At 39.5% G+C, this 14,978-nt stretch overlaps 1 protein-coding gene across 3 annotated transcripts in view; it reads right to left on the bottom strand.

Annotated features, from left to right (window-relative positions):
* LOC123881235 (protein outspread) overlaps positions 1–14,978 on the bottom strand; it is a 389,980-nt gene that overhangs the window by 14,954 nt on the left and 360,048 nt on the right. For all 3 annotated transcript variants that reach the window (XM_045929934.1, XM_045929936.1, XM_045929935.1), the window contains exon 7: positions 141–269. In XM_045929934.1, the coding sequence (XP_045785890.1) occupies positions 141–269 (129 nt within the window). The remainder of the gene's footprint in view (positions 1–140; positions 270–14,978) is intronic.

Below are 14,978 nucleotides of genomic sequence, written 5' to 3'. Positions count from 1 at the left end.
AGCTACTTGACTTATGGCAGGTGGTGTTCGGTTGGAGATATTCAGGTGGAGTTAGGAGACACAATGACTCTTTCTCCAGTCTTTGTTGCAGCACGAACTGATGTGGGGGGGCTCTGGTCGGAGTTAAACTCTAACATCACCTTCGTCAGTAGACGGCGTGGTGGCAGGCTCGGGCCAGGTATCCCTGCGGCGCGACCTCGCCTTCTCGTCCCCGTTGATTTTGTCCCGAGTCGGTGGCGACGCGGAGGACACTGGCTGGTCGGTGTACACTGCAAACAAGTAAATCAAATCATAATAAAAAACTGGATAGGTACTCGTCAATAACTTAATAAGGATTACCTGGGTGGTATTTGTAGACTAGACAAATCACTTATTTAGGTAACTTTATTTGTTCGAAGTTGTGTGCGTTTTAAGCAATCAAATAACACTTGCTTTAACGGCGTAGGAAAACATGGTGAGGAAATCTGCATGTGTGAGAGTTCTCTATAATGTTTTCAAAGGTGTGTAAAGTCTGCCAATCCACACTTGGCGAGCGTGGTGGATTATGGTCTGAATCCTTGTCATTCCGAGAGTAAACCCATGATGAGTAATGCGCCATCGATGGGTTGAGATGATGATGATGAAGGAATGATGATAAATCGTCTTGTTCAGTGGGTAACTTGACGCCAAGTTGTGGAAATACCAACGGCCAATTAGTGCCCGCAATATGTTCTTTTGTAAACAAAAAATCTAGACGATAGCCAGAAGGCTTTATAGATTGGCAAGAACGATTTACAAACATTAGTCTTTTAAGGCTAAAAATATGAGGTACCTAGGAAGTAAGTGAACCTACAAAGACGCTATAAAAAATATACCTACCTCAAGATTCCTTTCAGACATTTTGCGTGAAGCGATCACTGTGTTTGTTTATTTATTTATTTAGGCTGGACGCAAATTGGCTGCTATAGCCGAACGAAAGTTGGTAGCCGATTTTTAGGATTCTTTCTAGGGTTTTTAGGGTTACGTGAGAGCTCAAAAGATAGTAGTTATGGAGCTATTTTACTCGCACCGTTACCGACCCGCATCGATTGTAGTACCGGAAAGTTGGTTCTATATGCCAGCACCCCATCACCCTTAAGCTGTAAAAAAATTTGGTTTACTCCCTCAGTTATAAGTATTTAAAAACCATTACGAGGTTTGGGATTTTTTTGAAAAAAAAAAAAACTGTTTGAAATAATTATGATCGTTAAAGTAGCATTTACGAAGCAACGGATCCCTATCTTACGCGTGTTCCGACTTCTGATTTGACCAGTTTTTAACCGACTTCAAAAAAGGAGGAGGTTCTCAATTCATCTGAACCTTTTTTTTTAACAATATTAAAAGTAACAAGTGTAAATTAAAAATTTATAACACCCCCGACAAGTGAAGGTTACAGTAACTAGTAAAAAGCTGATAACTTTCAAACGGCTGAACCGATTTTCTTGGATGATAGCTAAGAACACTCTCGATCAAGCCACCTTTCAAACAAAAAACTAAATTAAAATCGGTTCTTTCGTTTACGCGCTACGATGCCACAGACAGATACACAGATACACACGTCGGATTGACGATTTGTGCGCAGCCTTAAATAACGATATAAATTGCGTAGCACAAGTGCATATTAAATTGGATAGCTTGATAAAAGACTGACGAGTCAGACCCCACTACATCATTATTCAAGTAGAGTTGAGAATTTTATTATTTTATCGACCCTGAACTTCATTCTCGAGGTTTATAATCATGTAATAAATCTTGCATGTCATTATGTTTGTATAAGGTTCGATTACACAGAAGTATCTTGTCTATTTTGTTTTTGTTTTCCTTGACCATTTTTTTTTTCATCTTACAAATTCCTTTGCAAACATTTTTGTCTTGAAATGCTTGAAATACTCAACATTTCTTAGCTACTTAGCACCCTACCAGCAAAGTTTCCAAACGATTTAGCGTTCTGGTATGGTTCCGGTACGATGCCGTGTAGAAATCGATCAAGGGTTTGGATTTAATATAATTGCCCAAATTAGACCACTTCCATCTTAGACTGCATAATCACTTATCATCAGTTGAGATAGCAGTCAAGGGCTAACTTGTATCAGAATAAAAAAATTAACAAAACCGCATAGCCTGGGGCGTACATCGCGCTCATAATTAAAACTTAGTGGTCTATTTAACAAGGTTATAGTGGTAGGAAGGTTGACATTACGCATGGGTTGGGCTGAGTCGCTCGGCAACGGGTCGAGATAATTGGAGTCCCAATGACCAGATCGCGTGCCAAGGTCGCTAAACAAGAGAAAAATGCAAAAATATGCGCCCTTTTATACGATCATTTACAAGTTAGGAGCCGGACAGACTCATCGGTTTATAATATTGAATACATATATTTTATTTACCTAATTTATTGCAGCTGATTTTATTTTAGACAATAGTTACCTATATTTGTAGAAATAGATTTTTCAATGCTTTGCGCACACACCAAGTAAGCTTTGATAGGCCGCTAGGTTTTACACGGCGCGATTGCCATCGGACTTCCAATTAACAACGAGAATAATGCTAATTCATATGCCCGCGATGTGGATTGAAGTTTTTAAAAATCCGGTGAGAACTCTTTGATTTTCCGGGATATAGAGTAGTTCTATGTCACTCACCAGCCCGCGGATTCGCTAACTCACTGAATGATAGCCACCGAGCTCATTTGACATTTATCTTTAATCCACTGAAGGTTTTCTACGAAAAATTAATTACTGACACTCAATAAAGCAGTAATGTAGAACCAACAAATGCGAAAATATGAGCTTGGTAATGTCAGACACTGATTTAGCGAATCACCCCGCAGGTCTTAAACTATGCCCATCCAAAAAATCACGTTGATCCGTCGCTCCGTTGCGACATGATTGAAGGGCAATCCAACAAACCAGCAAACCACTAAACCAATATAGCCAAATTAACACTTTTGTATAATTTATAATATGGATAGTGATTTTCCCCACCACTGTGTCGAGTCCTTTACAAAGGGCTATCGGAGCAGATCTCCGCTCCGGCGATCAAACAATATAAATGAACCTGTCATTATGCGAAATTGTTTAAACTGTGAGCTGCTCCGGCGCAACATTTCAGCTGCCGCGGCGGCGCACGCGATCCTATAACTACCTACATGAATTATTGTATTCCAAATTTTAGCAGACGCGCAATTTAGTATGAAATAAAGAAACGAAGAAACTTAGAATCAATATTGTCTAGGGTTTAGGTAAGTAGGGTAGGTATATTAACTAGAATGAAGGACGAAGAATCATTAGTAGGCACATCTTTTTAGTAGCAAAAACTTTTTGCCGTGTTTGTGTGCATTTTTCACAAAATTTGGTTTACAAAATAAAATTAAAAATTACCGTAGGCATACTTGAGGCTTTCATTTGTGTAATAAGCTGCGTAAAAAAGGGGGGAACGAAAAGTTGAAAAAAATGGAATAAATTTCATTTCGCGGATTTTATTTATAAACTCATCATTATGATTACTATTAACCCATCATTTACTCACTACTATGCATGAGAGGGGTTAAGCTCATAGTCCACTGCGTTGGGCAAATGCAGATTATTATTAGAGAAATAAATCAAAATTCATTATAATTATTTCGAAAGTTATCCTAATGCGTTAATATCTCTCTCTAATGGATATCTGAGATCAGATATCATCTGGGTTAGTGACATAAAAGTTGAGTGCCATGTTTTTACCAGTTAATAACATATCGCGCTAATCGCAAACTGTTCTGTAGAACTGTTCAAACATTATGGACCGACTGCAGGCTATATTTGTCCAAGATCTGGTGGAAATTTTTAGGACGCATAATTGTTAAAAACTAATTAACTAAACTAACAACTAAACTAACAGAATAATTATATTATCTAACCCAGATAAGGGAGGTTCCCTTATCTGGGATAGACAACGTTTCCCGTCCCTAGTTTGCAATTTATACCCTAAGTACTAGTTAAAAGACGACCACGACTTCTTCGCGTGGATCCCATGGGAACTCTTTGATTTTCCGTTCTCGTTTCCGGTATACAAGCTATCTTTGTAATATAAAAATCCGCTAGTCATCGGAAGGTAACAGACAGACAGACACACAAACTTAAATTTATCATATCAGTATGGAAAGCACAGAAATTATATTATCATTAGCCTTTAGGTCTGTTCCCTTAGGTAAATGAGATCGCATTATTCGTCTGTCATTGCAACCTAATTATCTATTTTTATCATTGTCAAGCTGTATATTGGCTGAAGCAAAGGCAAGTGGATTCGGCTGAAGCCGAGAAAAGATTGTAACTTAACTAATACATATAGCAGGTACTTACCCATCTACAGTTTCTTAATTTCCTTATACTTTTCCACCAGCTTTGACGCTATAAGTAAGTATTTAAATTACAATCGATTAGCTTCCGAACATTAAACACACCTGACATATCGCGGCGACCAGTTCAGTAAGTTATCTTGATATAATTGCGTTGAATTTCTAGAAAATAGATATGTGCCGCAGATATGGTAGTAACTAAATTGCCCCCATTTCCTAACTAAACGACCAACACGGTCGCCGCACGCTGTACAATTTTTCTTGTATGTATATTTTTTATTCGATGATAACTTGATAGGTTAGCACTTGACTGCTATCTCATCTAATGGTAAGTGATGGACGTGATGGTAGCGCATATCTCTTGCTTGAACGGTAAATAAAAACTTCGTGAGGAAATGTACACGCCTGAGAGTTCTCCATAATGTTCTCAATGTTGTGTGAAGTCTGGGATCTCCCACTTATATAAGGCCATAGCCCATCTATGCCAAAGAGTTTATAACCACAGAGACTGGATGTTAGAGTTAGTCGAAGCCGTCTAGACAGAGCAATATTGCGGTAAGTACAGGACGAAGGAGCGACCCGAACTGACTTGCGTAGTTGGGCCCCATGGCCCTAGGTCGTCGTGGTCATCATTTACCACGAGATCAAATGCTTCGGACTACTGTATCTCTCTTTAAACTGTGGTATACCTAGATTGCCCTCGTTTCCTAACTAAACGACGGACACGGCCTCCGCAGCCCATATAAATCGACAAAACAAACAAAATGGCGTCAACACGTTCGCGCGCTTTGTCGGCTAGCGCGCGAGTATGTTCAAATTTATCCCCTTTACCGTAGACTGAGGAACCTACAGACAAGAAAACAAATCAATGGACCTCGCGGTACACTAAAGTGCCTAAAATCAGCTAATAAATGGTTTGATTTGATTTGTTTAATGATATAGGAAACGAATAAAGCTTCAAACACTAAAAACAACGCACCGAATTGAGAACTTCCTCCATTTTTTGGAAGTTGGCTATAAAGAGACAAACACATACACCTATATTTATTTAGCCTACGAGAGATTGAAAAAGATGGTTTTTGCCTAGAGTCTAGACTCTCTGCTGTAGCCTGTCTATGTCCTTTATAGAGACATTTTTTTATTTTATTTATTTATTTATTTTCACCACCACTTAAAACTATCATTACAGGCTAACCTAATGCGATAGCTAAGTTAAGGAGTTGAGCGTGTAAGTCTATCTATCTATTTATTCCTATCGTAACAGATAGTCCACATTGCCACCCTTGTGAGTTCACTCCGAGTACAACAAAACAGGTCGATCCGCTCCGCCACGACGTTAAGAGTACCAAGAGCGCGCGCCAGCGGCGCCTTGTTCAGCAAATTGGTGCGCCCTTGCGGCAGCGCCAGCAGCGGCGGCCTGTGCCTCCGCCACACGTACCGGTCCGGCACTCTAAGGCTCACCTGTCCTAATACGTCCGCATTAAATAACTTGCCTCTTATTATTTTAAATATATATAGAACAAGCGCGAGTTCCCTTCTAGACCTTATCTCATTGTACCCGACCATACCCAGAACAAATAACGTAGGGTACATCAATGGGTAGAATGGGTAAACCCCATAAAGCCTCATGTACAAGAACCTGACAAATTTGTTCTGCACCCGCTCTAACATAAGGCTATACTTAGCTTCATGTGGAGCCCAAACGACTGCATTACTTTCCAGTTGACTCCTTACCAACGCATTGTATAATGCAGTAATAGCCCTTATGTTAGTGAAACCACCAACGGTACGAAGCAAGAAACCCAGATTTCTGTAAGCTTTCTTACAACATTGTATAATATGATCACGAAACGAAAGCTCAGCATTTAACCTGACTCCTAAGTCTTTGACTTCTGGAACTCTCAGCATTGGTGTCCCATCCATATTATAATTATAACAAATAGGGGCCCGTAACTTAGAGAAAGTGATGATTGAACATTTGGAGCTATTAAACTGTAAAAGGTTATCCTGGCTCCATGTCACTACTCTGTCTATATCCTGCTGCAGCTTCACACAGTCATGTTCGCCATGTACAGCCAGAGAGAGCTTGAGATCGTCCGCAAACAACAAGCATTTAGCATCCTGGACCACCTGCGGCAGATCGTTTATCATTAAAATAAACTGCAAGGGTCCTAGGTTGCTGCCCTGACTGACACCAGACCTTGTGAAATACCGTTCGGACTTGCGGCCTTTATATTCCACATATTGCTGCCTATCTCTCATATAACTCGCAAAAAAGTTAAGTAAATGTGGAGTGAACCCGACTGATGCTAACTTTTTGAGCAATACATCGTTATCGACTAAATCAAAGGCTTTTCGAAAATCGAAGTATGCTACATCAGCCTGGGCCCCACCATCAACTGCTGGAACTATATGAGACATATAGCCGAGGAGGTTGCTGGTAGTGCTTCTCGAAGAACGAAATCCATGCTGAGAGTCGGATAGTTGCGCGCTAACCTGAGTGTAAATACTGCTGTGAATGGCCGATTCTAATACTTTCGCCGGAGCCGACAACACTGCCACTGGCCTGTACCCCTCCACTTGTGTTCCCCCTCCACCTTTCGGTACTGGAACGACTCGTGTCACTTTCCACCTCTCGGGAAACACAGCTGCCTTCAGACACTGATTGTATATGTGAAGTAACGGCTCGGCCAGGACAGATCGACAGTCTTTAAAAACATAAGGTGGTATGCCATCCGGCCCCGCTGATTTCTTGGGCTTCAGTTTTTTAAGTGCCTGTTTTACCTCATCTAAGGTCAATCCATCTATGTGCACCCGCGCCGCTCCGTTCTCTCCACCAGCTGCCGCTACGGCTGCGTTAACATTCAATTCGGCTCGTTCTGAACTATAGACTGAATGAAAATACTTGCCGAACTCTACAGCGCATTGCTCGTCAGTCAACAATACTCCGTTCTTTAAAATTTTTTGCGGACCCCTACTACTTCTTTTAGATTTGGCGTAGTTCCAGAACGACATCGGATCCTTTAATAGCTGGTTCTGAACTCGATGCCTGTAGTGCCGGTGAGCAAAATCTATCATTGCTTTGACCTTCGCCCTACACTGAGCGAACGCTTCGTAATCATCCCTGGACTTACTCGCCTTATACCGCCGGTGAAGCTTCGCCTTCATTTCTATGTTGCGAATTATTTCAACCGTGTACCATTCGGGGTAAATGTACCTCGATGTTACTGGACTTCGCTTTTTTTTCGGAACGTTGTTATCGATAATAGATGTAAAAATGTCATAAAAACGGTTCAAGCTTTCGTCCAAATCTAAGTCATACAATACAGACCAGTCTACCGCCGCAATAGCCGAATATAACGATGGGAAATCAGCCTTATAGAAATTCCAACCTGTAGGGGCTGGAGATATGCTCGTAGGTATGGTCGCGTCAGGTGGACACGCGTCAGTCCGCCGACGCGAGGGCAAGGCGACCGCAATCTCGAGAGGCGGGTGATGCGCGTCCACCGGCACGAGCGGCGCCGCCGCCGCGCGCACGCTCACCGTCCCACCCGTCGAAAGCGAACTTAAAACTAAGTCCAGATACCTGCCATTACAATTACCTACTTTGTTACTCTGAATGAACTCACAATAGGTTTGAAAGTACTCAAAATAATTATTGATAGCCGTAGAACACGAGTATAGGTTAAAATCTCCTACAACTATTACTTCACTAAATTTTCTACAGTATTCCTCAATAATACTAAACAATACCATATATTCCGCATCCCTAGCGCTAGGCGGTATGTAAACTGTACATAATAAAAACAAGAATCGTTCGCGCCTATAGACACTCGCACAAACTAGTTCGAAAGAATGAGCGTCGATGTTGACGTCACTGTGTACTCGCCGCAGTTCGAAGTGCGGTGTGGCCACGAGAAACGCGCCGCCCTGCTTACGTCCATCCGCTCGGTCACACCTTATAATAGTGTAACCAGGCGGAATTATCTCTGCATCGTAAATAGATTTGTTGCAACCTGTTTCCGTGATTGCAAACAAATCTGCACTAGAAGCCGAAATCGACGCTATAAAGTCCTCCAATTTTGTTCGAAGCCCTCTTACATTTTGGTAAAATATTTCAATAATATTATTCTGGCTTTTTGGCTTCTGATCTCGGGTGGTTGGCTGTCCTACGAAACCACACCCATTCACAAAATTCCACGTTAACCGGCCAAACATCTGGCTGACACAATTGGTCATATTTGCTCTCTGGCAACCCTATAATAAATGAGGCATAATCTCGCTCTGTTTTATGTTTTATTTTGTCAATTTTGAGCGGTACTTCCTTCACTATATCTTTAATAAATTTTTCCAAATTTTCTACAGTGGTGTCCTTCTGGAGCCGCCAAACGTGTAAAAATTTTTTCTTTTCCATCCCTCTTATTTCAGTATTCTGCATACTTCCTCCCTTTTTTACTTCGGTATTGGGATATCTACTTCTCCTTCTATTAACTACTGTCCAAGTTCCATTTTTTTCTGTGTTTTTCTCTTCCTCTTCAATCATCCTGGAATTTTTGGTGCTTTTTTCCATACTGATATTCTGTGTTCTCTCACCTTCAATAACTTCACACGCTTGTTTCGTGGCCATACACTTTTTTTCAACTACCTGCTGTTTAACGGCGTTTACAAAAGATAGCACTGGCTCTTTACATACTTGCGATTGTTCCTTACTAGCCTCCCGTTCCGTACTAGGAGCAGTCTCGACACATTCCTCCCTTCCTAAATAACCTTTAACTGTAGCTTCTAACAAATCCACTGCGTTAACTTTTTCCAAAACTACCTTCATAAACTTTTTAATCTCCCGCAACTCAACTTCCACTGTATTATATTTATCTAGGAGTAGCTTATATTCTTTCTTCTGCTCTTCTAGCTGAGATTTCATTTCCCAACGGAACTCCCGCAGCTCTTCGAGCAGCTTATCTTCCGTGTCAATCCTTGTTTCCTCCAGAACGATACGATTCCCACGCTCCGTGTTGACGTAGCAGCTGCTCGGAGTAAACGTCTTATTCATGAAGCTTCCTCGGACCGGTGTATCAGAGTTATTCCCTTTTGGGACAGCTCGCATGCACTCGGGACATCTCCAATTTGCTTTGTACTCCTCCGTGAACTCCTCGAACTGCTTCTTTGATAAAGCCAAGCACTTGAGGTGGTAAATTTTCTTACATTTTTCTTGTGCACACTCCATATACAATATGTCATAAATCATAGCACTGCATCCATTGCATGTGGTACTCATTTTTTATAATTTTACTCAATTCGTACTGAAACACGTCCGTACGCACGCATGTCGCGCGCTGAACATATTATCATCTGTGGCACCAGTAAATCATCATTAAGGCTGGAGCGATAAACGGCTGCATTTATAGATGTGAAGGCGACGAGTTATTATTTGCATATAAATTCTTTATTAGCAATTAAGGTCTGCATAGAAATGGCACCATGTATTAAATTTCTTAGCTCTCAGTTATTTCAAATACTCAGTTATTTCAAAATGTTTGGAAAAAATCAGAAAGTAGGTATGTAAGTACCGATAATTATAAATAGACGCAGGTCCGCACTAGCCATGGACCTCCTAAAATACTCAAAGTCTCTCAGCGGACGATGGAAAGAGATATGCTCGGAGTTTCTGTACGTGATCAAATCATAAATGAGGGGATCCGTAGACCAGAGGTAACTGACATAGCCCAACGGATAGACGGACATAGATAACTTTTAACCCTTGAAAATCAAAGAGTTCCTACAGGATTTTTAAAAACCTAAATCCACGAGGACGAATGTTGCGGGTATCACCAATTTTGTACAGAGACAGCTTGCATCCTGGAGACGGAATAGGCTACTTTTAACCCGGAAAATTAAAGAATTTGTAAATACCTAATTCAACGCGGACAAAGTCGCGGGCATCATCTATATATTACAATTTATGCTCTGAACTCTATCGCTTAGCCATAGCTATAGTTTCGGCTGATATGCTGTTGTTCTAAACTAGCTTTTAATAACCCATTAACGGACCTTTTCCATTAGCAACCCCCAAAATGGTAATTAACAGCCACCTTTGATTACAACCCAGTCCTCGAAGCCTCAAAGCCATTATGTAATTTGCCACGGCTAATCGGTTCGCAGAAACGTGACATGTACGTCCCATGGGTCACAGCTTAACAATCATACAGTGGAGACTCGCACGAACTTTCCTGAAATTTCTGCGCAGTGAAAATTTCAATCAGTAGGTAAGTGGCGTAGAGAAATCCACGGCAGCGGGTAGCACCAAACAAATTAATTTTTGCGTGCGACGTGCAGCATAAATTCTAGCATGTTTTGAATCTATCAGCTCTATTAGAGCTACTACAAAACCCCCCAATTTGCTGCAAAGTTCGCAGGTATGAAAAAAGAGTGCCAAACTTTAGTGATATAAATGCGAAAAGTTTGACTAGACGTCCGATTCCAATTCAATTTAAAAAAAATGCTTAATTTCAGCAGATATCTATTTACGTGCGCATGATTATGCGTGCACGTAGAGACGTTTCCCCAACCCACTGAAAAGATGAATAAGGTATGTGATTTCTTTTTTATCCATTCAGTGCTGGGGCACTGAACAGTTTAGTCGGTGCTGTCCATGGTCACAGGATGACTATGTAAACATAGCGATGGCGGATGTTCGCAATTAAAAGACCAACTACACGATTGTTAAACTGTACTCATACGAGGGAATGCGCAAAAAATGCTGACGAATCCCTGACGTTTCGGCGAAAGCCCCATCGGCTGGGCAAGTCCATAATTGATATTGTATGACTAACGATGGGAGGGCGATGACTCCTATCCTATATTATGATGGTAAAAACCGTGTTAGACTAGCTACCAACTTCTCTAGTGAAGCAAAAAGCTATAAGAAGTGTTTTGTTTGCAAAATAAGTATATCTCGTTGGTTGAGTTGAATATTTGACGATGGTTCTATCAACTTCGAGATTTTGATACCGTACCTGATACATAATCATACTGATTCCCTTAGGAGTGATATCCCAGGAATTCAAGAATCAAGGAACCCAATGGAGACTATTCGACAGACACCTTCAAATCCAATACTCTCGCTGTTTAGAATTTAGGTACACAACTTTAAAAAGTATGTATCTAGGATATCATGTGGCATGTCGAACCAGATGCAGATCCCTCTGATGATTCAAAAGTACCTGTAAAAGTTTATTTGAATAAAAATCTTTCTACTTCTGTTTCTTTTTATACTTTTCGTAGATTTGTTTTTCGGCCCGATCCAAAAAATCGTTAAAAATGTCCACTCCAACCGCATATAGTTTACTTTTATAGTTCGCAACAGTTATTTTTATTCGTTTAAAATCGGAAAAGATGTAATTTCTGTACTTTCAAGACATACAACAGATACGTAACAACTATACCATTAAATACCTAATCAGTCATCCACTTACGCGATTGTTCATTCCCTTGTGCATAAATCACTGTAACCGAGCCCACAGCCAGCTGCCCAGCAATGGGAAATATGCTCCCCATCAATCCCCGCGCGCGGTCAGGCCACGGCCTTCTAGCACCTTCAGCTATTAGGCTAAGAGCTAGCGAGTGGAAATGAGAACACAAATAAACATACAGTTTTCTATCCATCCATACTAATATTATAAATGCGAAGTTGTGTCTGTCTATCTGTCTGTCTGTCTGCTACCTTTTCACGGCCCAAAAGTTTAACCGATTCTGACGAAAGGCACAGTGTTAGCTTATATCCCGGGGACGGACATAGGCTACTTTTTATCCCGAAAAATCAAACAGTTCGCACGGGATCTTTAAAAACCTAAATCCACGCTGACGAAGTCGCGGGCATCCTCTAGTAATTCTATATTACAGATATGGACTGGTTCGAAGTTTGTTACCAACTTTTGCATCGTCTGCACTAATAAAAATTAATAAAGACGTAGAGTTTGTAAGTTTGTATGCTAATCTCTGAAACTAATGATCTTATCTAATAATTCTTTCGTATTTATGTACGTATCAATTTAGTATTTACGTAGGTAGGTATGTACCTACTTCACACCAATGACCTATAGGTACTTAGGTACAAGACGGGGCATTCAAAACAATTTTTTTTGCGAGCTGCAATTTGTTTTCGCTTACAACTTGATATCGATTGTCATACAAATTTTTAACCGACTTCAAAAAAGGAGGAAGTTCTCAATTCGTCGGAATCTTTTTTTTCATAGCTTCATAGAACATGATTTTTGTTAGAAGTAGTTAATAGATACGAATTTATTTCCTAAGACCTAGGTGGGAAGGTAAATTACTTAGCAAGAATATTTCACCAGCTCTGAGCCTACACCAATGCGCCGTGGGTGTCTCATGATTTACACCGCGGCCGGGTATTTGCCTTCATTCATATGTATTAGTCGAGGCACTTTTTCACCCACCGCTAAATCTTCCCTGAGTGACATAAATATGACACCGCAACATGGTTCTATTATATTACACAAGGGCTATGCAGGCCAATTGAATATATATTTTTATTATTTGCCATATGATGCCCGCGACTTCGTCTGCGTGGATACATGTTTAAAAAATCCCGCGGGAACCATGGATTTTTACGGGATAAAAGTACCGCTTAGTGTTAATCTAAAGAATAATCTATTTCCATTCCAAATTTCGATCAAAACCATCCAGTACTTTTTGCATGAAAGAGTAACAAACATTAACAATTAAATATTATAATTGCAGACGGAAAATAATATAAATAAGTCTTTTCACTTACAACTCAAATTTTGTTCAAGAAAAACGCAATTTTCTCGTCGTTCAACGGGGTAACGCAGCCAGCGTTATAACCAATTAAACTTTTTTTATTAATGAATAAATATGTAGGTAATAAAAAATAATTTAAGTAGTAATAAAAAACTCTTTAATTAAACAATCAATTTAAACAATAAAATGTAAATATTTGAACCACCTATCAAATTATCAAAATTGCTTGGTTCTGAAAATTGTCTGAGCTAAAATAAAGATTCAATAAAAATGCGAAGAAGATTAAGGATAAACGACTTATAATTGTGTAATTTTATAATTTTACTTATTCGCGTTTTGCATAAGTAGGTACCAAGTAAAGTAGATAATTAAGAAAACAGGAAGTTTAAACATAGCAACAGGTTTTAACAAAAACTGACGAAATTATATTATTAAATTTAATACGTTATAATTATATGGTTAGTGTAAATAACACTTTTTGCTTATCAGTTTAAGTTTCTTTCAGGTATCCTCCGTCATATAAAAACGTATATTTTTTATTGTTTCTTATTGTTTAAATATGTCATACCACAATAACGAAGTTTTTTTAAATAAAAGACGAACAATGGTGAAATTATTATAGGTTTTTAAAAATCCCGTGGCAAACTCTTTGAATTATTCGAGATAACCCTACTACAATCCATATTCCACATATACTTCATACTGATATTATGAGTGCGCAAGTGTGTCTGTCTATCGCCTTTTGACAGCCCATCCGTTTAACCGATTTTGACGTAATTTGATACAAAGATAGCGTGCATCCCGGAGATGACGGAACTTTATTACGGAAAATAAAAGGGTTTCTACGGGATTTCGAAAAAACTAAATCCAAGAGTTCAAGTCGCAGGCATCATAATGGACCATGGTGACCAATTATTGGAGTTCATATTCAAGATAAATCGATTAGGTATACTAAACCTAGCGCAAAAATCAGCGTTCAATAGCCAGCAAAACTATAATGATTGCGGAACATTTCATAAATCATTTATTATAAAGTCGGTTACACAAATCAAACATCAACAATCGCTAAACACCGTATCGGAATTCGGCCATCATTCATACCGACAACGCAGTATAGCAATCAGTACAGTAAGTACAGTACACAAACTTGTCTGAGGCTAGAGTGTAAGACTGAGATATACTTGCAGCGATTTTGGAATGTGTGTAAGTAAAAATAAAATCATAATGGCAGTATAAGATGGCGACAAATTCCGAGAGCGAAAAACTACTTAACACAGTTTTTTTTGTCTTCAGCGTAGTGTTTGCGCAGATACGCGATTCAACACTTTTTTGGGCGTTCAAAATTCCGCTAAGTTTCCTAGCCTTACTCGCTCGAGATGTTTCGCGGAATGTTACCGAACTGTATGATCGCTAAACTGTGCCGATATCGCATTAAATATTGAGTCAATGCCGTTACAAGTTTCAATCGCAATCGACAACGTTCAATCGTAATCGCTAAAGGTCGCCATAATTCATACAAACGTTAACTTAGATAACATTAATGTTAATATTGTGAAACATTAATAGAGAACTTGTATTGTCAAATTCTTGAACTTATCCGTACTATTACTATTTATATTACTATAATTAAATACTATATTATCCATACGTACCTACTAATATTAAAAATGCAAAACTATGTGTCTGTCTGCTACCTTTTCTCGGCTCATTCATTTAATTAACCCCCGACCCAAAAAGAGGGGTGTTATAAGTTTGACGTATGTATCTATCTGTGGCATCGTAGCTCCTAAACTAATGAACCGATTTTAATTTAATTTTTTTTTTGTTTGAAAGGTGGCTTGAT

This window comes from Maniola jurtina, chromosome 3 (assembly GCF_905333055.1).
Source record: "Maniola jurtina chromosome 3, ilManJurt1.1, whole genome shotgun sequence".
Lineage (NCBI taxonomy): Eukaryota > Metazoa > Arthropoda > Insecta > Lepidoptera > Nymphalidae > Maniola > Maniola jurtina.
Note: the sequence above shows the minus strand (reverse complement) of the source record. Positions and strands in the feature narration are given on the sequence as shown.